This window comes from Gopherus evgoodei, chromosome 9 (genome assembly GCF_007399415.2).
Source record: "Gopherus evgoodei ecotype Sinaloan lineage chromosome 9, rGopEvg1_v1.p, whole genome shotgun sequence".
Classification (NCBI taxonomy): Eukaryota; Metazoa; Chordata; order Testudines; family Testudinidae; genus Gopherus; species Gopherus evgoodei.
Window position 1 is genome coordinate 65,895,219 of NC_044330.1, and position 26,085 is coordinate 65,921,303.

General features: G+C 48.3%; 1 protein-coding gene across 1 annotated transcript; it reads right to left on the reverse strand.

Moving 5' to 3' along the window:
- Positions 1–14,340: 14,340 nt before the first annotated feature.
- Positions 14,341–15,327, reverse strand: GPR119 (G protein-coupled receptor 119). Its single transcript, XM_030574218.1, has one exon. The coding sequence runs from the start codon at positions 15,325–15,327 to the stop codon at positions 14,341–14,343; it is 987 nt and encodes a 328-aa protein (XP_030430078.1).
- Positions 15,328–26,085: the final 10,758 nt, after the last annotated feature.

Consider the following 26,085-nt stretch of genomic DNA (forward strand, 5'->3'; position numbering starts at 1 on the left):
TCACTCCCCCTCCCAGACTCTCCCTGAGAGAGAGACAGTGATACTAACACAGAGAGAAATCAGGTTCTTCCTCCCCCCCTTCTCTCATAGACTCATAGACTCTAGGACTGGAAGGGACCTCGAGAGGTCATCAAGTCCAGTCCCCTGCCCTCATGGCAGGACCAAATACTGTCTAGACCATCCCTAATAGACATTTATCTAACCTACTCTTAAATATCTCCAGAGATGGAGATTCCACAATTTCCCTAGGCAATCTATTCCAGTGTTTAACTACCCTGACAGTTAGGAACTTTTTCCTAATGTCCAACCTAAATCTCCCTTGCTGCAGTTTAAGCCCATTGCTTCTTGTTCTATCATTGGAGGCTAAGGTGAACAAGTTTCCTCCCTCCTCCTGATGACACCCTTTTAGATACCTGAAAACTGCTATCATGTCCCCTCTCAGTCTTCTCTTTTCCAAACTAAACAAACCCAATTCCTTCAGCCTTCCTTCATAGGTCATGTTCTCAAGACCTTTAATCATTCTTGTTGCTCTTCTCTGGACCCTCTCCAATTTCTCCACATCTTTCTTGAAATGCGGTGCCCAGAACTGGACACAATACTCCAGTTGAGGCCTAACCAGCGCAGAGTAAAGCGGAAGAATGACTTCTCGTGTCTTGTTTACAACACACCTGTTAATGCATCCCAGAATCACGTTTGCTTTTTTTGCAACAGTATCACACTGTTGACTCATATTAAGCTTGTGGTCTACTATGACCCCTAGATCTCTTTCTGCCATACTCCTTCCTAGACAGTCTCTTCCCATTCTGTATGTGTGAAACTGATTGTTCCTTCCTAGGTGGAGCACTTTGCATTTATCTTTATTGAACTTCATCCTGTTTACCTCAGACCATTTCTCCAATTTGTCCAGATCATTTTGAATTTTGACCCTGTCCTCCAAAGCAGTTGCAATCCCTCCCAGTTTGGTATCGTCCGCAAACTTAATAAGCGTACTTTCTATGCCAACATCTAAATCGTTGATGAAGATATTGAACAGAACCGGTCCCAAAACAGACCCCTGCGGAACCCCACTTGTTATACCTTTCCAGCAGGATTGGGAGCCATTAACAACTACTCTCTGAGTACGGTTATCCAGCCAGTTATGCACCCACCTTATAGTAGCCCCATCTAAATTGTACTTTCCTAGTTTATCTATAAGAATATCATGTGAGACCATTTCAAATGTCTTACTAAAGTCTAGGTATATCACATCCACCACTTCTCCCTTATCCACAAGGCTCGTTATCCTCTCAAAGAACGCTATCAGATTAGTTTGACACGATTTGTTCTTTACAAATCCATGCTGGCTATTCCCTATCACCTTACCACCTTCCAAGTGTTTGCAGATGATTTCTTTGATTACCTGCTCCATTATCTTCCCTGGCACAGAAGTTAAACTAACTGGTCTGTAGTTTCCTGCGTTGTTTTTATTTCCCTTTTTATAGATGGGCACTATATTTGCCCCCTTCCAGTCTTCTGGAATCTTCCCCGTCTCCCATGATTTCCCAAAGATAATAGCTAGAGGCTCAGATACCTCTTCTATTAACTCCTTGTAGGATGCATTTCATCAGGCCCTGGTGACTTGCAGGCATCTAACTTTTCTAAGTGATTTTTTACTTGCTCTTTCCTTATTTTCTCTTCTAAACCTACCCTCTTCCCGTAAGCATTCACTATACTAGACATTCCTTCAGACTACTCAGTGAAGACCGAAACAAAGAAGTCATTAAGCATCTCTGCCATTTCCAAGTCTCCCGTTACTGTTTCCCCCTCCTCACTGAGCAGTGGGCCTACCCTGTCCTTAGTCTTCCTCTTGCTTCTAATGTATTGATAAAAAGTCTTCTTGTTTCCCTTTATTCCCATAGCTAGTTTGAGTTCATTTTGTGCCTTTGCTTTTCTAATCTTGCCTCTGCATTCCTGTGTTATTTGCCTATATTCATCCTTCGTGATCTGACCTAGTTTCCATTTTTTATATGATGCCTTTTTATTTTGTAGGTCATGCAAGATCTCAAGGGTAAGCCAAGGTGGTCTTTTGCCACATTTTCTATCTTTCCTAACCATCGGAATAACTTGCTTTTGGGCCCTTAATAGTGTCCCTTTGAAAAACTGCCAACTTTCCTCAGTTGTTTTCTCTCCTTTCTCCCACCAATTCCCTGGTGAGCGCAGACTCCCTCCCCTTGGGTCTTACACAAGATTAAAAAAAACAATCAGGTTCTTAAAAAGGAAAACTTCTAATGAAAGAAAAAAGTAAAAATTGTCTCTGTAAAATCAAGATGGAAAATGTTACAGGGTCTTTCAGCTTATAGACACTAGAGAGAATCCTCCCCCCAGCACAAATACAAATTGCAGCAACAGAGATACAATCCTTCCAGCAAAATACACATTTGAAAAATAAGAAAATAATTAAAAGACTAAACTGCCTTTCTAACTGGTACTTACTAAATTGAACAGAAGAGGCTGTTTCAGAAACTTGGAGATATCTGCTTACATGTCTGGTCCCTCTCAGAACCCAGAGAGAACAAAGAACCCAGAAAGCACAAACAAAGGCTTCCCTCCACTGAGATTTGAAAGTATCTTGTCTCCTGATTGGTCCTCTGGTCAGGTGTTCCAGGTTTACTGCTAGTTAACCCTTTACAGGAAAAAGAGACATTAATCCTTAACCATCTGTTTATGACACATGGTTATCTGAGCGGGCTTCATGTTTGCAGTGTTATGGTGTCTTCAGTAGAACAGAGTGGCAGCGGAAGCGGTCATTCGATGACGATGGTTTGCAGCCCTACTGCACTGTCTGCTGCTAGAGCAGGAGAGCAGAGTGGCAGCGGAAGCGATTGTTTGATGATGACAGTTTGCAGTCCTACTGCACTGTCTGCTGCCAGCAGCACCCAGGACACAACAGCAGTGGCTGAGCTGAGTGGGCTGCAAACTTGCTGTGGTATGGCATCTGCGCAGAATAAAGGTGTGAAACGATTGTCTGCCGTTGCTGTCATGGAGGGAGGGGTGACTAATGACATGGCTTACAGGGTTGGCTTACAGGGAATTAAAATCAACAAAGGGGGCGGGTTTGTATCAAGGAGAAATACACAGAGCCGTCATACCGAAGCCTGGCCAGTCATGAAACTGGTTTTCAAAATCTCTGTGATGCGCAGTGCGCCTTGCTGTGCTCTTCTAATCGCAAACAGCCTAGTCAGCAAACAGCGCCAGCGAGCTTTTAAACGTCCAAAGGCACATTCTACCACCATTTTTCACTTGCTCAGCCTATAGTTGGATGGCTCCTTACTACTGTCAAGGCTTCATGAGCCATTGGAGCAAGGGGTAGGCTGGGGTAGGTGCGACTGCTCGGTGCTGTGGGCTGGGAAAGCAGCCTGAGGCAGAAGCCTCCAGCTCGCATGATATTCCAGGCAGGACTGAATCTCCATGAGACAAAACTTAAAGAAGAGAATGACCTGGAGTCATTCTCATTTACGTTGAGGTGCCCCTGACTGACCTCACTGAGGTCGGCCAGGAGCACCCAGGAGATGATGGCTAGCAGTCGTATTGAACTGTCTGCTGCCGTGCAGGCAATGAGCTGCTCTGTGTAGCAATGATGGTGAGCTGAGCGGACTCCATTTTTCCCAATGCGTTTATTGCCCTGTGTTTTCTTCTGGCAGGCTGATAGAGTCAATAGCTGCTGCAAGCAAACTGTAATTTGGTGCCCAGGGAGAATGGAGGACAGGCAGTCATGTCTACCTATGGGCTTGAGCATGGATGGCGGGTATCATAGGCTGGGAGAGGCTGTTCCTCCCCAAACAGCCAGGCATGCCCCCCCCACACCGCCTTTCCCACTCTGCGGCTCCTGTCCCCCTGTGTGGTGGCCCCAGCTTGGGCTGGGGCCATGCCTCCCACCCTCCCAGCATTTGGGGGCTGGGGACGCTGGGACCATGCTACTCACCTGCACTCCTAGTGCTCTGGGGCTGGAGGCACTAGCCGGGGCAGGGGCAGGGGACCGCAGTGGAGGGGCTCTGGGCTCCAGCATGGGGGCCATGGAAGGGGTGGAGCCTCGGGCAGAAGGAGCGGGACTGGGGGCTAGCCTCCCCCAGCTGGCAGTTCCCACATCGCCCATGGGCTTGAGAGGGATGCCAAGCATACGTAAGAGAATATGCATATAGGTCTCTATCTTATGTTTAAATCCACTTTTGGAGCAAAATAAATCATGCTTTATTTTGGAAAAACTGTTCTTGTGTCACTATATACTAGTAGCCCATGTCTACGGGGACTCCAAGAGGGGCATGGATGAGTCAAGGCCCTAGGCCCCAGGCCCCACATTGGTCCATTCTGTGGTACAGCCTGGGCAAACCTAGCCCTCTCAGCACAATCCTTTCCAGGATCCCCTGGGTGCTGAGCCCCAGCTCTGCCCCATTATGCGACTGTGCCTACTTGGGTAGCATAGCCTAGAAAAGCAAGAGCTTGGGCTGAATACCAGTTAGTGAGCCACAGGTGGGTGGGCAGCTGTCTCCACAGGAAATGGCTGGAGGCCTGGCAGTGAAGCTGGTGCAGAACACTGGCAGTCAGCCAAAATGGAAATGTCTGCCCTGGTGGGGAGAGAAGCTAGAAGAGAGCCAGTGCCTTCTCCAGCTTGCTTTTGCCACCACTATTCACTGGGTAAAGGCTCCCACATCCCACACAGGAGTTGGGGTTCATGTTGTGTGTTTCCAGTGGGATTAGCTGTGTTGTGTCACGCCTAGTCTCCTGCTGCCTTTTCCTAGCCAGGGTTCTAGTCTCTCGGCGGTCCCTGTGGATTGTCTCACTTCCTCATGGGGGTTTGCAGTGCCCCCCCCAGTTAGTATCACCTGCAGATTTTATTATTGAGCAGCTTGGTTCTTTCTCCAGGTCACGAATGCAGATGTTAAGCATGACTAGTGCAGCAGCGTAGCTGGGGGGGAGCAGGGAGCGGCCGCTCCCCCACTGAGCACAAGTGGCGCCTCGTCAATTTCTTGGCGCCTTTTTACTCACCCGGGGGAGCGATTAAAAATAAAAGGCGCAACCTGCTGTGGCACTTTTATTTTACTCACCTGATGGTGCTCCAGGTCTTCGGCGGCACTTCAGCGGTGGGACCTTCACTCACTCTTGGTCTTTGGCGGCATTTTGGCAGCAGAACCTTCAGTGCTGCTGAAGGCACGTGGAGTGAGTGAAGGGCCCACTGCCAAAGTGCCACCAAAGACACCCAGAGCGAGTGAAGGGCCTGCCGCCAAAGTGCCACCGAAGACACCTGGAGCGAGTGAAGGGCCCACCGCTGAAGTGCCGCCGAAGACACCCAGAGCGAGTGGCGGGCCCACCGCCAAAGTGCTGCTGAAGACACCCAGAGCGAGTGGAGGTCCCACCGCCGAAGTGCTGCTGAAGACACCCTGAGCGAGTGAAGGGCCCTCCGCCGAAGACCTGGAGCGCCACCAGGTGAGTAAAAGCGCCGCAGCGGGTGGCGCCTGTTTTTTTTAATTGCTTCCCCTGCTCCCTCCACCTGGCTACGCCACTGGACTAGTGCTAACCTGATCTCCAGGGCCTGGCTTGGGAGTGAGTCATAAGAGTGTTGGCTCTCTGAAGGGAAGACAGACCCTCAGGGAGGAGCGTAGTGTTGCCAATTTTCTACTTGCACAAAACCAAACACCCTTGCCTTGCCCCTGCCCCACCCTGCCCCTTCTCTGAGGCCCCGCCCCTTCCCAACCCTTCTCTGAGGCCCCTCCCCCTGCTCATTCCACCCCTCCTTACCTCTGTTGCTCGCTCTCCCCACCCTCACTCACTCATTCATTTTCACTGGGCTGGCTCAGTGTGTTGGGGTGCAGGAGGAGGTGAGGGCTCTGGCTGGGGGTGCGGGCTCTGGGGCAGAGCCAGGGATGAGGGGTTTTGGGTGCAGTAGGGGGCTCCGGGCTGTGGGGTGGAGCTGAAGACTTTGGAGTATTGGAGGAGGCTTGGGGGGGTGGTTACTGTATTTTATGTAACAAATTCCCACAGAGTTTTAAACCTTTGTCTGAATAGCCTATTGTGAAAATGCGATTAATAAAATAATAAATAAATAAAACCCTCTGTGATGGGTTGGGTCACAGACACCCCTTTGGGACTGCCACCTGATGTGCCTAGACTACCTCTGAGCCTGTTTTCCCTGCCAGCTTGGGACTTCAGTGCCCTGCCTGATTTGAGCCAGACACGCTTGCCTGCTGCAATCTAAGTCTGAACCATGTCCCCCACAAGCTGCAGGCTTAACTGAAAACAGCTTAAGAACTGTTCCTGTGTCCAGCACTCAGATACCCAGCTCCCAATGGGGTCCAACCCCCAAATAAATCTGTTTTACCCTGTATAAAGCTTATACAAGGTAAACTCATAAATTATCTGCCCTCTATAAGACTGATAGAGAGATATGCACAGCTGTTTGCCCCCTCCCCCCCGGTATTAATACATACTCTGGGTTAAGTAAAAATGGATTTCATTAAATACAAAAAGTAGGATTTAAGTAGTTCCAAGTAATAACAGACAGAACAAAGTAAATTACCAAACAAAATAAAATAAAACATGCAAGTCTGAGCCTAATACAGTAGGAAACAATGGAGGTAAACCTCAGAGATGTTCCGATAAGCTTCTTTGACAGATTAGCCTCCTTCTAGTCTGGGCCCAATCCTTTCCCCAGGTATAGTCCCTGTTCCAGCTCAGGTGGTAGCTAGGGGATTTCTCATGACTGCAACCTGTTTGTTCTGTGAAAGTCACTGGTTGCCCCCTCTTAACAGCTTACAAGCAGCCAGTAGGGAGAAGCAGAAGCCTCACGGACAGAGTACCCTGAACTTTTGAACTGTCTCCTCTTATCAGTTTTGAGGCAGTTGAAGCAGGTTCTTTGCTGGTTTTAGCTGAGCAGATTGCAGAAGCGCAGGGTTTGTCAACCACCAATCAAATGCCGAAGCCTGTGTGTGAGTGTGTATAAAAGATTCTTGATTTTTGTACTGAGTACAGTCTTTTATACCAAGGTACAGGGCTCTCCTTTCTTCTGCAGAATAAAGCATATTTTCCTTATCCCTGTCAGGCTGTTATTGGCTCTCAGCTAGGCAGACCCGATATTTCGGTAACAGTTTCTGGTGACCCAGATGGGATCTCCTAGCTTGGACATTGGACTCTGTACGGCTGTGGCGAACTAGAAGCGGCGCCACTGGGGTGCTTAACCCCTCTTCCTCATTCCACCGCAGCCCCTAAGGTTCATGCTCCATTACGGTGAGCCCTAATAGGATAAGGAAATACTATCTGGTTCTGGTTAGAGGTGGGCCTCTTATCTGGTTATCTGGTTCTGGTGCACTATCTGGTTCTGGTTCTGTTCTGTTTAACCGGTTACTGTCGTTTTTCTGCTCTGTTCATTTGGGCGTTAGGTGTGTGGGCGGAACTGAGCCTCTCGTTTGTAATTCCTCAGGGTGGAAGCCATTGCGTGCGATGAAGTTCTGAGGTCGAATTGAGATCCTTCTGTCCCATCCCCTGTAGCGGTCAGTGTATAGAAGTGGAAAAACCTGGATTAGACCGTAATTCCCTCTGCTCTCTGTGTAATTCTCTTTTCTGTTTGAGTGTCAGCAGACAGATGGGTGGGTCTCTGGGTAAACTCTCTAAAGGGGTTTGGATTATATGTTAAGTAAATGGCCTTACCTGGTGTTCAAAAAGGAATGTCAAGAGGAAATTGAATAGTTAAACGCCAATGGGCCATGTGTTTTTGTCCAAGTGGCAAGCCTCACGAGGGAGGACTCGGGTAGTCTAGTGAGTAAGAATGTTTAAGGGAAGAGACCAGGAAGGGTGAGGGCTAGTTGAGAAGCCTACCCTCCTAGCTAAACTGGTAGTGGAACGAGTTGGTGCCCATGGAAGGGGCGGTTCAGCGAGAAAAGCAAGATCGGGCCCAGGCGGGCAGGCAACAGACAGAGAGATTGGAAAACAGGTTGGAAATTCTGAGGGTATAGTGGAAGGAAGGAGTAAGTAAGTGTAAGCATGGGGATTTCAAATACCCAGGACAATACTTGAAATGGTGATTTGAGTTGATGAAAGTGGCTGTTGGGAGACAAGCAAGTGATTTAAGGAAGAGTGAGAAGTTAACTCTGTAGTTGCTAGAGGGAACAGCAGTTGAACTTTGTAAAATGCTAAAGAGAAAAGTTCTTGGTGTCTTTGAAATGTTTGTAAATAAATTCAGGCAAAGAAATTATTAGATTGCAATCATTTGGCTATGAACAATTTAATTGAATTAGCTAAAGAAATATATACAGTACTATGTAATTGAAATTTTATTAGGCTCTAAGGGGCACTATAAGTAGTGATGTTTTCTTTCAGTGTTTGAAAGCAGGAGTTAAAAGTAAAAAGCAATCAAAATTCTGGTAAAGTTAATTATGTCCCTTTTAAGGTAAGAATCTTTAAACTGTGGATAGCTTTGGATCCAAAAGCAAGCCAGAAAGCATCTGCATTAATGCTAATTATCTAACTGATAAGGTAGAAGCCACTGAAACCTGGGCTGCCTATGAAACAAATACAAAAAAAATAGGGTAATTCCTCTGTTTTGCCTGATATAAACAAGGGTATTTGTATATTTAAGTAATGATTGACTGCCCAGAAGGGGTAGACCTCTGGTTTTTGTCTTTCAGATAATCAGAGAAAACTGATGCCAGCTGAACAGCATTCAACATATCATGCAATTACTGGCACAATAGAAATTATGTTTTGTGTTCTATGTTCTGTCTTGTGGTATTTGTCTCGTGGCCGGAATTGTTGTGTTTAGTGTTTTCATGGGATGGTCTGGTTTGGAATCAGGCAGAGGGGTTGGATTGGAATGCAGATACTTGTTTTACTCAACTTGGAATACAAAGTGTTTGGATAAATGAGGAAAATGTGATATACTAAAGTCTAACACATTTGCTTAAGTAAGAAAAAGAAACTTCATTGGCCAAATCTTTTAATTGAAAATTATTATTAAAATTTGCATACCAACAGTTTTTGGGAGCAAGGACATGAAAAATTAACCCACTCCCCATATTGTACATGGGATCCTTCTGGCTACCTCAGATTTCTAGCCAGAGGGCTGGGGATGGTGGGAAGCTATTGGACTAAAGGTTATATTGAATGAACTCCTCAAAGTGGGTGTGTTTGTCCTGACTTGTTGCTCCAAAGCTCTGTAATAAAGTTATTTTAGTGGAAAGGTATATGTGGCCAGGAGCGGCGCCAGGGTTTCTGATGCCCTAGGCGGACGGCCATTTCACTGACCCCCGCGGGTCCGGTGGACCTACCGCAGTCATGCCGCTTCTGGAAAGGCTCCGGTGGAGCTGCCGCAGTGATGCCGGCCTGCGGTCCGCTGGTCTAAAGGCTCCGGTGGACCTGCTGCAGGCATGACTGTGGTAGGTCCGCAAGAGACTTTAGACCAGTGCACCATCCGCTGAAATGACTGCGACAGCTCCACCAGAGCCTTTCCAGCAGCGGACCGTTCACCGGCATGACTGCGGTAGGTCCATCGGACCCGCGGGCCGCCCCCCCGGCAAAATAGCACCCCCCAAAAATTCTGGCGCCCTAGGCCATTGCCTAGTTCGCCTAAATGGTAGCGCCGGCCCTGTATGTGGCATATATTGAATAATAAGACTAATGTACTGTATAATGGCAATGCTTTATGTGTTCATTGTTGGGAAAAGGTGTATGAGTGAAGAGTGAAAGTTTCCCTTGTAGGCTAAAAGAAGCCAAAAAGGGAGAAGGAAAAAGAACAGAATGAGTTAACTGGGAAAAAAAAATAGCTAGCAAGCTCAGGCTAAAGATAAGACACTGACTCCATTCAAGGACATTGCTCACAGTTAAGACTTGGCTGACAACCAAGAAAAGGGGGGGCTTGAATGTGCCCAAACAGCTATGAGATCTGCAAAACACTGCCAGGCACTAATGAAATGTGTTAGGTTTCTTTTCTCACAGGTAAAGAAGCGCTACCCAAAGACTCTAGCAGCCCTGCCACTGCTTGGAACCAGTAGACTGGATCTATGTAAAGGTCCACCAATGAAAGACTGCTTTGGCTCCATGCTGAAAAGGCCCTTATTAAGTCCTGCTGACTACCAACACCGCTGTGAAGTGTCAAAGACTGACTGCTTGGACCCATGATTCTCACTGCAAAAAGACCCCTCCACCTCGGGAGGATTCTCCTGCTGATGATTAGCCTATTTGTCCTTCTAGCTCTGCTGTGCCTTCTGGACAGCAGGGAAAAAGGACAAGGTGAAGTGCTAGTAACCTCTCCCTTGTCCACTAATGGATCTACTGTGCTTTTGAATTTTTCTAGAAGAAGCAAAACCATTACAAGGTGATGTTCTGGTAACCTCTCCCCTGTAGGATGCTAAACCACGACTGTTTCGGGGAAGAAGGAACACTCACTCCACTGAAATTGCCAAAGTCCAGGAATTCCTGACTAGAAAGGACATTAAGAACTGACCCTGGTGAAGAAACAAAGAATTATACACTGGCAGGAAGAAATTTGTGGGACCCATGCTTGGGAATGTGGTATTAATTGGATTTTGGGGTTTATTCTACAGGCTGCGCCCTGTGTTCTGGATAAATCTTTCAGCATGTATTGCTCTCCCTAATTGGATTTTAAATGACAGGTACCACAGGCACCTTGTTGCCCCTGCCATCTCCCCCATTAACCTGTAATACACCCCCTCCTAGGCTATTAATGTTAATGCCTTTTGAAAATATCGAGGATAGTTAAATAACGGATGTAATACAGTACTACACCAAGGAAAGATGGTATTGAATGTCACTGAGGCTGGGAAGGCATTACAGTGGGATTTAGTATGTTTAGAAATTCAGGATTTCCTGAACGGCCAGCTGATGGCCATTCGGAGTGATCTTGAGTACCAGACTTGGCCCACTGCCCTTACAGACACATCAGGAATACCATTTGATCTGTGGTCATGGAAACATACTTGGACACTTTCTGGGTGGAAGTGTGGACATTCACAGTGCTCCTTCCAAGCATTTGGACTGGTTAGGGGGGTGTGGGCTCCCACATACCAAATCCTGACGGGTCCATGGGGAGGATGCACGTGGGACTGGATTATTCACCGAGACATCTGGGAAATTCGACCACCTGGTATACCTAACTGATTTATAGTCAGTGCCCCAATCCCTTAGTTGTCAGACAAACATGATTCCACTCTATTGTCCGTGCACTCATTCCTAGGTTGGGGGTGGCTAAGCTCAAGAGAGCAGTTGTAAATATTTCTGCAGAGCTTGAGAAAGCAGCTAATGCATCAATAGATGCTTTTCAAAAGTTACAGCGAGAGATTGATGAAGTAGCAGAAGTGGCTTTGCAAAATAGATGTGTGCTAGATGCTATGAATGCTGAAATAGAGGGGGCTTGTGCTTGCATTGGGGAAAACTGTTGCTTTTATGTTAATCACTCTGGCTTAACTGAACAGGATTTACAAGCTATTAAGAATGCTGCTGTTGTTTTCCATGCTGTATCTCTTGATCACACCTTTAGTTTTGAGGACCTCCTCCCAGACCTTGGGTCATGGTTTACTGGTCTTTTCCGTACAATTGTTAAATGGATTATTTTCTGTCTGTACTTCCTATGTATTGTTTGGATAGTAATACAATGTGCAAAATGTCTCTGTAATGCTGTGACTAGGGACTCTGCTGCCCATACAAAAGACCAGTATCTATCCCTCTAGCTTGATCGCAAATTACATAACGGGCCTGACAGTCTGGCAACCCAGATTGTCAGCCCCGAAGGGGGGACTGTGAAAGTCACTGGTAGCCCCCCTTAATAGCTTACAAGCAGCCAGTAGGGAGAAGCAGAAGCCTCACGGACAGAGTACCCTGAACTTTTTAACTGTCTCCTCTTACCAGTTTTGAGGCAATTGAAGCAGGTTCTTAGCTGGTTTTTGCTGAGCAGATTGCAGAAGTGCAGGGTTTGTTAACTACCAATCAAATGCTAGCACGACCGAAGACTGTGTGTGAGTGTGTACAAAAGATTCTTGATTTTTGTACTGAGTACAGTCTTTTGTACCAAGGTACAGGGCTCTCCTTTCTTCTGCAGAATAAAGCATATTTTCCTTATCCCTGTCATGCTGTTATTGGCTCTCAGCTAGGCAGATCCGATATTTCGGTAACACCCTTATATATCTTTTGCACAAGGTGGGAATCCTTTGTCCTTCTCTGGGTTCCCACTCCTCCTTCTCAATGGAAAAGCACCAGGCTAAAGCTGGATTCCAGTTCAGGTGACATGATCACATGTCACTGTAAGACTTCATTACCCATTATCCAGCACACAGGTACACAGGAAGACTTACAAGTAAACAGAGCCATTACATCCAATTGTCCTGGTCAATGGGAGCCATCAAGATTCCAAGCCACCATTAATGGCCCACACTTTGCATAATTACCATAGGACCTCAGATTTATATTTTATATTTCTAGTTTCACATACAAGAACTATACAGTTATACAAATAGGATGACCACACTCAGTAGATGATAAGCTTTGTAAAGATATGTTACAAGAGACCTTTTGCATGAAGCATATTCCAGTTACATTATATTCACACTCATTAGCATATTTTCATAACATCATATGGAGTGCACCGTCACACCCTCCTGTGCACTCCCCCCGAGATGTCCCACATATCCCCAGGGGTACATGTACCACCGTTTGGGAATCCCTGGTATAGATTCTCTGCTCCAGCCCCCTCCCTCCATTCATGTGGGAATGATACATTTTAAAAATGTCCAGGTTTACTTGCAGAGGATTATTCTGTGCTGGGCCAGGCCTTCTCAGCCATGTTCTGTGACCTGTCCTCTGCCCACACAGTCCTCACTGATCCCTCCCCAGCATATTATGCATGCCGGCTTTGGTGATGCAGGGGCGGGAAAAGGAGCAAATGGTCCAAGTGAGCAGTTCCCCCTGGCTCCCAAACATGCAATTTGGGTTTGAGCTGCTCTTTACTGTGTCTTTCCTTCCAGGCAGGTGCTAGCTAATGGTGCCAGGTTTACTGGCCCGCCTCACTCAGCTGCCACCCACTGCCTAGAGGGCAGAAGGAAACATATACAATCCCTGCGAAAGCATACCTGCCTGTGCCAGACTGAGCCCCAAGCAGTGGGTCTTTGCTGTGTGCGCTTTTTGTGATTCTCTGGGTAAAGAGCAGGGCTGCACCTGGCTGTTTTCTCTTGTCATCAATTAATTTTCCTCTGGGTGATCTGAAATAACCTTAGCTCTTGAGAGCAGGCTACAGCACCTGCAGGAGACTTACGGTCACCCAAGGAATTAGCTAGGAAGCAGCTGTGACAAGGGAGGTGTGTCAGCGGTGGAAAGGGATCCTGAGCTGATGGTGCAAGGCTGCTGTGACAAAGGACTGTTCTGAGCTGGGCTGGGCCAGATTCAGAGGACAGAGGGTCCTCTTGCCCAGTGTGGGAAGGCTGCACCATGGGCTGCACTAGCTTTACAAAGGGCCAGAAGAACTTCAGAGGAGGTGACCAGCTTGATAGTGGGAGCGGAGATCTGCTGCAGGGCCCGGAGCTCATTTAACCAGAGAAATGGTACCTGGGGGGGGCTGGCAAGGGGGACACTCGCTTGAAGAGTATGTCTGCACAGCAGCTGGAGGAGTAATGTCTAGCTCAGACATACATCCATGTGATAGTTCTGCTCAAGTTAGCATGCTAGAAATAGCATGGTAGTGTGCCAGCTGCCTGAATACATACCTAGGGTCTCAGACTGTGTTGGACTTGGGTGGCTCACCCGAGCCATCACCTGGGCTGCTGCAACTATGTTACTATTTTTAGAGTGTTAGCTCGGGCAGAGCTCATACAGGTCTGCCTATCACAGCTGGGAATTACAGTTCCAGCTTCAGTGTAGACAAACTCTAAATCTGGGAAGGGAGGGAGGAGGGCTGTTTTCACAGGACTCTGTGAGTAAAACCAAGAGCCGACAGACTTAACCTTAACTAAGGCCAAGTATGGGCATTGAACTAGGGGAAGTGTCCAGAGGGCATAGCCGGATGGACACGGAGCTGATTGCCAGGGAGTGGTTCCTGGCCAACTCAGAGCTAAGGACCAAGGCTGTTTGCATAAGTGGCCATTGATTTTGGTGCCCAGCTTGAGACATGCCAGATCAGTGGGTGCTTCTGAACTGTGGTTGCAACATTTACATTAGGGCTGAATTCGGCCTTGCCAGTGTCTGCAAAATGGAGCCCAAGAGCATGGCCCAGACTGCCCAGCAAGTTCCTCCCAGCTCGGTACTCTCCGAGCCTGTGACGCTACCAGGGGAGGAAGAGGAGAAAAGCCCAAATCTCCTTTCCTTACCGTATCACTCCTGGAATTGTGGGTGGGATATGGCACGAATCGGCGCTGAACCCCTGTTGGGAACCCAAGGGCCACTCTCCATGTGGAAGAGAGGGAAAACTTTCCTCTTCATGCACAAGCACAGCTGGTAGATCTGCAGCCGCACTGCCTTCTGCCAGTAGGCGTAGATCAGCGGGTTCAGCAGAGAATTGCAGAGTCCCAGCAGCCATAGGTACCTCTCAATGACATCATACGGGAGGCATTTCTGGCACACGGTCTTCACAATGCTAGCTATGAAGAAAGGGGACCAAGACAGCACAAAGCACCCAATGAGAATAGCCACAGTCCTCACTGCTTTCATGTCACTGGTGTTATGAGGCAAAGGACTGTTCCCCGACAGCCCAACCTGCGCCACTTCTCGGATGTGCTGTACATGCAGAGAGGCAATTTTCAGGATGTCACAATACAGGTAAATGAAAATGAACAAAGCTGGGAAGAACCCGATACAGAAGATGGTGAGCATGTATGTGGGTCGGAAGACCCCAAAGAAAGTGCACTTCCCTTCGTAGGTCTGCTGAAAGCCCTGCACTAGTACTGGTAGAAGGCCAATAAAGCAGGCAGCCAGCCAGAGACCCACAATGCAGGCACCAACTACCAGGCCACTCATGATTCGGAAATACTGGAAAGGTTGTTTAATGGCCAAGTATCTGTCAAAAGTCACCATGATCATGGTGAGTATGGAGGCAGCTGAAGGGGAGATGATGAAGGCCATCCTCAGGATGCAGAACATCTTCGATGGGGGGTGACTGTGTGTGGAAAGCTCGTCTGTGACCAGCCCGGTGATTGTGATGCCAACCAAAAAGTCTGCAACTGCAAGGTTAAAGACAAAATACAGCCCTGTGCAGCCGTTCTTCTGGATCAGCCGAAACAAAGCAAAAGCAACAAGTATGTTTGTAGCAATAATGAGAGAGGCCAAAACAGCAAGAACCACTCCAAATGCAAAGCCATCCATAGCTAATCTCTCACCAGGCCATGGCAGGTCCAGCCTTACTGACTTGACTCCATGGTATTCCCTGGGCTTGCTACTGAAACCACTGATCAGCTAGGAATCCTGGGGAAAAACATGTCCTGGAGAAATGTCAGACAGTCACTGTGCAATGGTCCTGGGCTCAGCTAAAAGAGCTGACTTGGAAAGCTCAGCGGATGTGGGTGTACTTGTCTCCTTTTTTGGTTAGGGAGCCCATACAGTTGAACCGTGGCTATGTATTCCCAGCTGTCAGCGGACAGGAACTACAAGGTGCATGCTGCCAGCAGCAGCCAGTGACCAGGTCTAGTCCCTCCCTTTCAGGAACCCAGTTACCAGACAACTCCAGAGTAGGGAGGGGGAAACGCTCTCGCTGCTTTCCAGGCTGCTCTGACAACCAGCTGGGTGGCTCAGCATCCCGTCTGCATGCACAGTATCACCCCAGGGGTTGGCGGACTGCAGCAGGCTGTGCAGAGTCCATGCTGAGTCTGACGAGAGCAATCATAGTGAACGATCCCGCCAGGAGCTCCAGACAGGCAATGCCAATGCTATTTTCCATCCAGGACAATCACCCAATCCTTTGTAGTTATTGTCGAATATACCAGCTCATAATTCAGACATCCTGTGTACCCCCTCCTGGCCCCACACATCCAGGATGCCTCCATATGCTGCTGCTGTTTCTTCTCCAATGTCTTTAAGGTCTGTCTGTTTCTTTCTCCACCCACAGCTAAAGCTGCTGGAATCAACGGGTGCTGGGAGATGACCAAACAATTGTTATTACACTTCATTGTTTTTACATCACCTAGACATGGGCTGGGCACTTTCCAGCCCTCTCAGAAAGCCACAGCCTCCTGCCCCAAAGAACTGCTCACCTGCATTTGGGGGAAAGGAACAAGGTGTGGAAGGACAAAGGCTGCATCATCAGGGTAACAAAGTTAGGCACATGAAGATCTTTGTGAAACAAGAACTGGATTCTGCTGCCCAGCTCCTTCAACCAGACTTTGGGGTTGTCATGGTTCCCAAGGTAATTGCACCTCTGACCACTTCATGGCCTCCGTAAGGACACCCCCACTGTCATCTCAGGCCATCGCCTTTCTCAGGCTCCTGGTGGGATCTCTCAGCTTCTCCCTCCAGAATGGGACCTTAGGCTGCCGACTTCCTCATTTCACTGTGATGAACTCAGCAGGGCTGGCTTCAGCTCAGCACCTGCTGTCCTGTTCTGCCAGGGGCAATGACAGGGTAAACCAGTGGCCAGTCAGAAGCTGTTGAAGCCCCAGGCTGCAGAGACCAGCCTTGCTAAGACCCCAGTGAGTACCTGGATGTCCGCTGAAGCCCATGGTGGGGGGGGGGTTTGCCATAAATCTCGCCTGCTGAATACCCCAAGAAGATGGAGGACATGCAGACTTCAGACTGGGAAGGCAGGATAGGACGCATCCCATGGGAACCAGATATTGGTCTGGTTGTGTTACCAGGAACAGAGTCAGTGTGTTTCAAAGGGATATCTGCTGACCCAGTGGTGGGACCACTTGACACTGATAGGGTGGGATCCAGTGGAGTAGGGAGGACCTGGGTCCCCATACCCCAGCTGCCAACTGCACCACTGGGTGGTGGTCTGCTCCCCTTTGGGCCACAAGGGGGGCAAGCTTATTGCTGACATGCCCCAGCCAGGAGGCTGTGGGACCCTGAGGGCTGCTTGCCCTGTCCTATTGATTCTGGGCCCTAGGCCATGCTGTCCTGCTATGAAGGGCCTAGAGTTACTCCCTGGCTGGTATTTGACTGGCCTGGCTGTTTTTTTAAGATAGATTTGCCACTTGCAAGAAAAATAATTTAATCTGCTGGGTTTTTTTCATGTGGGTCTAAAGATTTTCATTATCGTCACAATACACAGGGATATCTAATGTTAAAAGTTTGTGTTCAGCTAAAGATGCTGCAGTGTTCCCACTTCTTCAGTTTAAGTGAGAACAGATCAAAACTTGAAAATACAGTAGCCGTCTGCCACCATCACCCAAGTGTATGGTGCATGTGTGTGAGGGAGAGGGTTTGAGTGATATGAGAGTGAGGAGATGTGCAATGTTATCAATCTTATCTCTATGTTATCTCACTAGATACTGTAAGTGGCTGTTGAAGGGGGGCTTGTGGAATTGCTTTGTGGTTGGGGGTTGGGATTGCAGCAGGCTTGCCTTGTGGGGGGTGTGCCATTTTTTTACATTTCGAAGGTGATAACCCTACAAGGGCCACCCTGTTGACTTGGGCCACTGGGCCATGCTGTCTTGCACAGGAGAGTAGCCATCTGATGCTGTCCCAACACCCTGTGACAGGGTGTACTTACCCCATGACATGGTCCTAGTATGGGGCAATGATCTCTGCTATTCACCATGACACCAGACAAGGCGTGGGGGGAGGGAAAGGCTGAGGTGGAGGCAGTGAGATCTCGCTGGTGGCTTCTGCACCAGCACCCAGGGGCAGGCTACATGATATCTCACCACTTAACAATGGCCATTAACACAGTGAGCATTGAACAAACAAAGGCACCTAGAGACCAGTAACATCTAATGTCAGGGCACAGAGGCAGCCAAGGGTTATACAATCTGTCACTGTTTGGCTTTGGCTGGAGAACACTTTCCATAAGGTTAATGAGTAACCGGGACAGAACTGGAATGAGTGACTGGCATAGGAGAAAAGGCTCCCGTTGAGGTGTCTTTGGAGTGCACCACGGTGTTTGGTGGGACAGCACTGAATGGGGGAGTCTCAGCCACACTTCCCCAGATGGGGAAAGCCAGACTCCAAGCTCCATATCGCAGCACTATATCCGGGTTAGCTAGGGTGCTTGAGCCTGGGCATAGCTCTCAAGCTTCGTGTCTGCCAGAGTGTGACAAATGACCAAAATGTGGATCCACTGTTCTTGTGTGCATCGCCCCCTTATTTTTACATGACCATGTTGTTTAACTATGATGCTTGTTTCAGGGGAAGTTTTCTGGCTGTGTGAATTAAATAACTAAGATTTTAAAAGAGAACAAATTCCTTTATGCATGACCATGAGAAACCCCGCTTGGTTCAACAAGAGGGTTTGAGCCTTGGTCTGTTAGTCCCCCAGAATTGACCTTGGCCACCTGAGCTAGAGGAACACCAGCAGAAGGCAGTTGGGATCACACTCTTTTCTAGCGCCTTACTTCTTTACCTGCTAGATAGCAGTAGAAAGCAGGGGGCCAGGAGTCCTGAGTTCTGTTCCTGGATCCAGGAGGGAGTTCACTCATACCAACCCCATGTACTGGAAGGAGGCCACCGGGGAAGAGTTCTCTGGTACGCTGTTCAAAAACAAAGTTGTGGGTCTCTGAAGCTGCTCACAGCTTGGGATAAAGGAAGCAAACAAAATGCTCCCGATAATGCAAAACCCCTGGAACCAGTCACCTCTCCAATCACTTGGTCTGTGTGCTTTCCCCACTCTCCACCTGCATTTACTCTTTCTAGGCTATGTTTACACTTAGAGCGAGGAGTGTGATTCCCAGCATGCACTGATGCACAGATATACTTCCACTAGCGCTCACTAGCTAGTGAGCTAAAAACACTAATATAGCTGTGATGGTAGAATAGGCAGTGGTGAGTAGCGGCATGGGTTAGCCACCCTGAGTACAAATCCACCTGAACCCTGTGTGTACATACAAGCCCGTGTGGTGGCCTGTACTGCTGCAGCTGCACTGCTATTGCTAGCTTGATGAAAACTGGCAGTAGTATGTTTACGCAAGCTGGGAATCACATGCCTAGTTCATAGGGTAGCCATAGCTGTAGACTGTATTGTGGTCTTTTAGGTAGGGACTGCATCTTCCTATGCTCTGTATGGTGCCCGGGGGCAGGCCTGTAATGCTGTTCATAACAATAGTCCCTGCAGTGATGTATTAGCATGCAGAGTAAAGAGACATGAGAAGTGGCATTTATCAAACAGTCACAGTCAGAGTCAGGGCCGCCCAGAGGGGGGTGCAAGTGGGGCAATTTGCTCCAGGCCCTGGGCCCCACAGGGGCCCTCACAAGAGTTTTTTGGGGCCCCTGGAGGGGGTCCTTCACTTCCTCTGGGGGACCTAGAAAACTCTCGGGGCCTGGGCCCCCAGAGCTTCTTCTGCTCCGGGTCTTTGGTGACAATTCGGCAGCACGGGGTCCTTCCACTCCAGGACCGGCTGCCAAAGTGCCCCGAAGACCAGTAGCACAGCTAGCGGGGTGCAGGGGAAGCAGCCGCTTCCCCTCAGCACATTTTCAACAAGTGGCACCTGCGGCAGCATGGCCGGAGGAGCCATGGAGGGGGTGGTGGCAGGTGTGGCCGGAGGAGCGAGGGGGCTGGCTCCTCAGCCATCGCGCCCCATGCTCAGTGCGGCCCTAACATCGCCACAGCCCCTCCTGCGGCAGCTCAGGGCTCAGCAGCCAAGCGCTTCCCTCCCCTTGCTAATGCGATGGGCCTCCTGGCTGGTGAGCCCCATGTGGAGCGCACCGAGCACCGGGAGCAGGCTGGGAACAGGCGATGGCGCAGGACGGAAGGTGAGTGGCAGGGGTCCAGTGCTTTGCACTAGGGGGTCCGGGTGAGGGACTCCCTGGGGCTGGGCCCACAGGGCAGGGGTGCAGGCCGCATCGTCTGGATGGGGGGCCCTGGCGCAGTGCAGGAGCTGGAGCCCGAGGCAGGGAGGATGGGACCCCGAGGGTGGGGCTGGGCAGCGCAGCCTGCAGAGTGCACTGGGCAGGAGAGACTCTCCTGGGACTGTGGGGAGACAGAGGTATCCACACCCCCAGGAAGCCTGCAGGAGTCCTGAGCTGGGGCCCGGGGTTAATCTGGGGGGGAAATGGGAGGAGCCAAGGGGGCGTGGCCAGAGGGGGAGCCAAGGGGGCACCTTTTTTATGTTTGCTCCCTCTACACTTAGAACCTGGCTACACCACTGCCGAATACCTGTGGCGGGGGGTCCTTCTGCCCCGGGACCCATCGCCGAAGTGCTGGATCTTCGGCGGCAATTTGGCAGCGGGAGCTCTCTGCCGCGGGTCTTCGGGGCACTTTGGTGGTGGGTCCTGGAGTGAAAGGATCCCCCGTCATCAAATTGCTGCCGAAGCGGGGGCCCCCTGCTGCTGAAGACTCCAGGCCCCCTGAATCCTCTGGCGGCCCTGGTCAGAGTCAAAGAGTTTAAGCCAGAAGGGACCACCAGTTCACGTAGTCTGACCTGTACATCACAGGCCACCACCATCATCTAGCATTCCTACACTGACCCACCAGCCAAAATGAGGCCAAAGTATCACAGCCCACAGGAGACTTGACTATTATGGGCCACAGGCAGAGAATAGCAAGACTGAGGTGCACCAGTGCAGTAGCAGGGAATTGATTAAGTGAGAAGCGACAAAGAGTCCTATGGCACCTTATAGACTAACAGACGTACTGGAGCATAAGCTTTCATGGGGTGAATGCTCCAATACCTCTGTTACCCTATAAGGCGCTACAGGACTCTTTGTCACTTTTTTCAGATCCAGACTAACATGGCTACCCCTCTGATACTTGACTAAGTGAGAGATACCCAGATAATTCTGGTCAGTGACCTGCACCCAAGCAGTGCAGCGTAAGGAGACACCCACCCAGGTCACTGCCAATCGGACTTGAGGGAATATTCCTTCCCTGCCCTGCTTATGGTGATGCTGAGCATGTGAGCAAGAACCAGCCAGCCAGGCACCTGAGAGTATGGCTACACTTGCAAGTGCACAGTGCTGCCGTGGAAGTGCTCCCGCGGCAGCGCTTTGAAGTGTGAGTGTGGTCGCAGCGCCAGTGCTGGGAGAGAGCTCTCCCAGCGCTGCACGTACTCCACCTCCCCGTGGGGATTAGCTTACAGCGCTGAGAGCACAGCTCCCAGTGCTGCGGCACTGTTTACACTGGCGCTTTACAGCACTGTATCTTGCTGCGCTCAGAGGGGTGTTTTTTTCACACCCCCAAGAGAGAAAGTTGCAGCGCTGTAAAGCGCCAGTGTAGCCAAGGCCTGAGAGAGAATGCTCAGTGCCACCTCAGAGCCCTGGCTCACCCTGTCCAATGTCCCATCTCCAGCTATGGTCACCCCAATGCTTCAAAGGAAGGAGATAAACAAAACCAGAATACATTGTGGGGGAGAATCCTGTCCTGATCCCTGCAGGTGCGGCTGAAACCCTGAAACATGAGCTTTTAGGATCATAAGAGATAAACTGGAAATGAGCCCCGGGGCTGCTGTGCCCTGCTCCCTGCCATCACAAGCAATCCCATCATACAGCCAAACTCAGAAATTTGTCCCGCTCTCTCTTAAAACAAATTGAGTTGTTTGGCCCCACAATTCCTAGTGAGAGACTGTTCCAGAACCTCACTTTTCTGATGGTTGGAAACGTTCTTCTAATTCCCAGCTGAATTTCTTCATGCTAGTTTATACCCATTTGTTCTTGTGCCAACATTGTCCTTTAACTTAAATAGCTCTTTTCCCTCCCTGGTATTTACCCCCCACTGTATTTATGGTGACATTTTCCAGGGTACCAAGGGTTGTGAGGCACCTCACTATTACCTGCCCTTAGCATGAGTCTGTGCCTGATGTGGGTCAGCTCTCTGACTACACCAGCCTCTGGCATCACAAGCCCCGCCCCCTCGAGGTCATTTACAAACCCACACAATGTAACTTTCTATGCTGACCAACCCTTTTTTCCATTTCCTACACGCTCTCTACTTACTCCTATAGCCTTTCTGAGGCTGGGTCTGGAGCCTTTCCCTATGAGTTTTCCCTTTGCTTGAGATGCAAATTTCAGATCTTTTTTGTGTAGTTCAATTTGAAGACCTTCTAAGCCTCTGCCACTCTTAAGTCCTTGAGCTCTTCAGTCCAGCTGAGTTATTTAACTAAGGTCCCAGAGCCTGTCCTTTCAAAACAAAGAAATATACTTGACAACCTGGTTTTGATTCCTCATCCATTTAATTGAAACCAAATCAATTCGTAATCACTCAGTCCAAGATTATTTCCTATGACCAGCTTTTCTATGATGCTTACTAAAACCAAGCTGAAAATTGCATCAACCAATGAACAAAAATCTGTCACCTATCACATCCAGGAATAACTGGGCCCTACGGGTATTAGTTCTCAACCTATCTCTGGAAAGTTAGTCTCCCATTGGAATACAAAGCCCCAAAATATTTATCTCTAACAATATTAAAGAGATCTCTATCCATTTCCGAGTCTGACTCCAGAAGTCTATGGCAGACCCCTAACACTATCCCAGGAGAACCTTTTATAATCCTTCTCCAAAATGATTTTGACTCAAATGGATTCAGTTTTGTTCATATTATTACATCGTATTTCTTTATGGTTTACTGCTTCATTGATGTGCAATGCTACCCCACCACCTTCACTTTTATTCCCATCTCTCCTAAACAGCACTTATCCTTCCATAGCTGAGTTCCAGTCATGAGTGCTATTCCACCATATTTCTGCAATCCCTATAATATCTGGTTTGACCTCCTGCACCAGTAGTTCCAGTTCCTACATTTTATTGCCCAGGCACTTGCATTCATCTACAGTCATTTCAGTTGTTTCTCTTGGACCTTCACCCAGTTTTTCTAGCTGGATTAGATATAATCCTTCACTAACCGAAACACCTTCCTGACTATTACTCCAATCAATATTTGTATTTTCTTTCTCCTTGCTGTCCGTATTCTTACCCTGTGGTGTTCCATTATCCCTTTTTATATCTTCTTTTAGCTGATTTTTCTTCCTCCTGCATATTGAACCCAGGTGTAGAGATTTCATGAGTATCTCCCAACCTTCTCCCCTCAACTCCTACTTTAAAGTCCTTCTTATCAATCAGGACAGCCTTGATCCCAGAAGGTTATTACCCCAGGTACTCAAGTGGAGTCCATCAGTAGAGAAGAGTCGTCTTTCTGTGAATGCCTCCCAATGGTCTATCATGCCAAAACCTTCCTTACAGCACCAATCCTTGAGCCATCTGTTGATTATCTTGTCATGCCTTCACCCTTCATCTCTAAGGACAGAAGTATTCCACTGAAAATCACTTGAGCTTCCACTTCTTTAAGGGTCTCACCCAGCCACGCATAGTCATCCTTGACCCATTCCAGGGAGAATCTAGAAGTGTCATTTATCCCAACATGCAGCACAATCAGGGGGTTTCCCCCCACTCCTGTCAGGATCCTTTTCAGCTTCATATCCACATCTCCTATCCTTGCTCCTGGCAGACAGCACACACTTCTGTTTTCTGTGTCTGGTCTGGTGATAGGCCTATCAGTTCTTTGGAGTGTGTAGTCCTTGACCACATAGACCTGTCTCTTCCTGGTGCTGGTATGAATCTGTTTTATGTTCTCTCTCTCAGACCCCTGTACACAGTGCCGGCTTTAGGAAGTGCGGGGCCCAATTCAAACAGTTTCAATGGGGCCCCGGCAGCGATGACTTAAAAAAAAAACACATGTAAAAAAACTCGTGGGGCTTGTATTCACCGGGCGGTGCTCTGAGTCTTTGGCGGCACTTCGGCGATGAGTCCTTCACTTGCTTCAGGTCTTCAGCGGCACTGAAGGACTCGCTGCTGAAGTGTCGCCGAAGACCCAGAGTAAGCGAAGGACCTGCCACTGAAGTACTGTCGAAGACCCGGAGAGAGTGAAGGACCCGCCGCTGAAGTGCCACTGAAGACCCAAAGCGCCGCCAGGTGAGTAAAAATTAAAAAGGCGCCTCTAGCCAGGGAAGGGATTCTCACTGGGCACAAGGCACTCTTAGGTGTGGGGCCCAATTCGGGGGAATTGGTGGAATAGGCCTAAAGTTGGCCCTGCCTGTACATAATTTTTATTTTCCCTTAGGGTCTGGTCCCCAGCTACCTCTATTATCGCTTTCTCTCTTCTGGAGAGACTGGCTTTTCTTCTTTTCTTCCTCACCACCCCATCTTCTGCCTGTTTCTCCTCCTCATTCCCCAGTGCAGCAAACCTGTTACTCAACTTGATTGCACCACCAGTAGCTAGTATTTCACTGACTTATCCTCACAGTCACATTCTTCCACAGATCACCCTCCTCTTCTGGCAGTCCTCCCTCTGGACCCCTTTGTTTGGCAGGTGTCTGCGAACCTTGAGTTGTGAGTGCCATTTCCTCTCTCCTCTTCTGCATTATACATTCATTCCCATCTGCATTCCAGCATCACCTTCTGAACCAGCTTTGTCATGAGCTATGCCCTGAACTAACTTTGTCATGAGCTCAGATATTTCATGCATAAGTAGCTTTTATCATATACCCACTCAAGGATGATGTATTTCCCACAGCTTCTGCATCTGACCCTCTTCGTTGCCCCTCTTTTCCTTGGGTCACTTCTAGATCTGCCTCAGTAGCCATCATCCTCTTCTCTTCCTAGACTCTCTGGGTGCTACACGGGTGGCATGTAAACTAGGTAATGCTATGTCTGTGTACACTGCCAAGTGCAAATAGGTCTCATTAGTTAGGTCCCATTCCTGTGAAGACACTTTGACCTGGAATCAGCTGCCCTTAATGATATTTAAAATAAAACAAAATAAAAAAATAATATTTCAACTATTTCATTATCTGATTATGCATTACTACTACTGACATGTTATGAAATAATATAACCATGAAACATCATAAAATATAATTTACCTACATCCCCTTTGTGAATCTAGTCCCAAATTATTTCTGACAATTCTTGTGAAAAATAGACTGGACTTTGCAAAGAACAATGGATATTTGTAGAGTCAGTGAAAACTGTGCTTCCCAAAGGAATCTTTTAGCAAGCAGTGAGAGAAATGAAAGGCATCTAATCCAAAATGTACCAGGAGAAAATTAAAGAGAGAACAAACTGCCAAGAGATACTAGATGTGTTGATGATAAATGGAGGGCACTGCAGCACACACGGATCCAGCACCTCTGGTAAGAAACCGATTCTTATATCCTGGCCCAATCTCATTTGAAACAAGTTGCAGTTGCAATCAGTTAAAAGGCCAGTCATATGAGAGGTATCAATATCCAATGACTTCTATGTTTACATTTCTATCTTTTTAAAAAAACAAGTGCATCAGCAGTCCTGTGCATCACACCTATATTACAATGATCTAAATATGGAAACCTCTATGTCAGTGCTAAGTTTTATTAAATTATGGCAAACAACTAACTGATAAAAAGACGACTTCGGTATGCAGGACCTTTCACCAGCCATAAAAATACACTAAATAAGAAAGCTCTGTGACTCAGAGGTTCAAAAAGATTGAGACTGATTAATAACTTGTATGTGTGTGTCATGATAAAATCAACACCTGGATAAAAATAATCACTGAAAATGGTGTTTGAATGTCAATAGAAGTGAGGCTCTCAGGCTCCATGAATGCATGTCCCCGCTGAAGCACCCTTGCTATCCCAGACACAGCTTTTGTATTGAGCATGGATCCTGGCTTTCCTCATCTTGGTCAGTCATTCTGCACTGACCCACCATGCACTGTGAAGCACTCCAAAGACACCTCAATGGGAGGCTTTCCTCCTAAGTCATTCACTCATTCCAGCTCTCTCTCGGTTACTCATCAACCTTATGGAAAGCACTCTCCAGCCAAAGCCAAACAGTGACTGATGGCATAGCCCTTGGCTGCCTCTGTGCCCTGACATTAGATGTTACTGGTATCTAGGAGTCTTGGTTTGCTTAGTGCTCTCTGTGTTAATAGCCATTGTTAAGCAGTGAGATATCATGTTGCCAGCAGTAAACAGCCCTAGAAAACTCTTGTTTTCTTTT

What these genes read in the sequence shown, in the direction of transcription:
- GPR119 (XM_030574218.1), bottom strand. Translation starts at nt 15,327, where the DNA reads ATGGATGGCTTTGCATTTGGAGTGGTTCTTGCTGTTTTGGCCTCTCTC.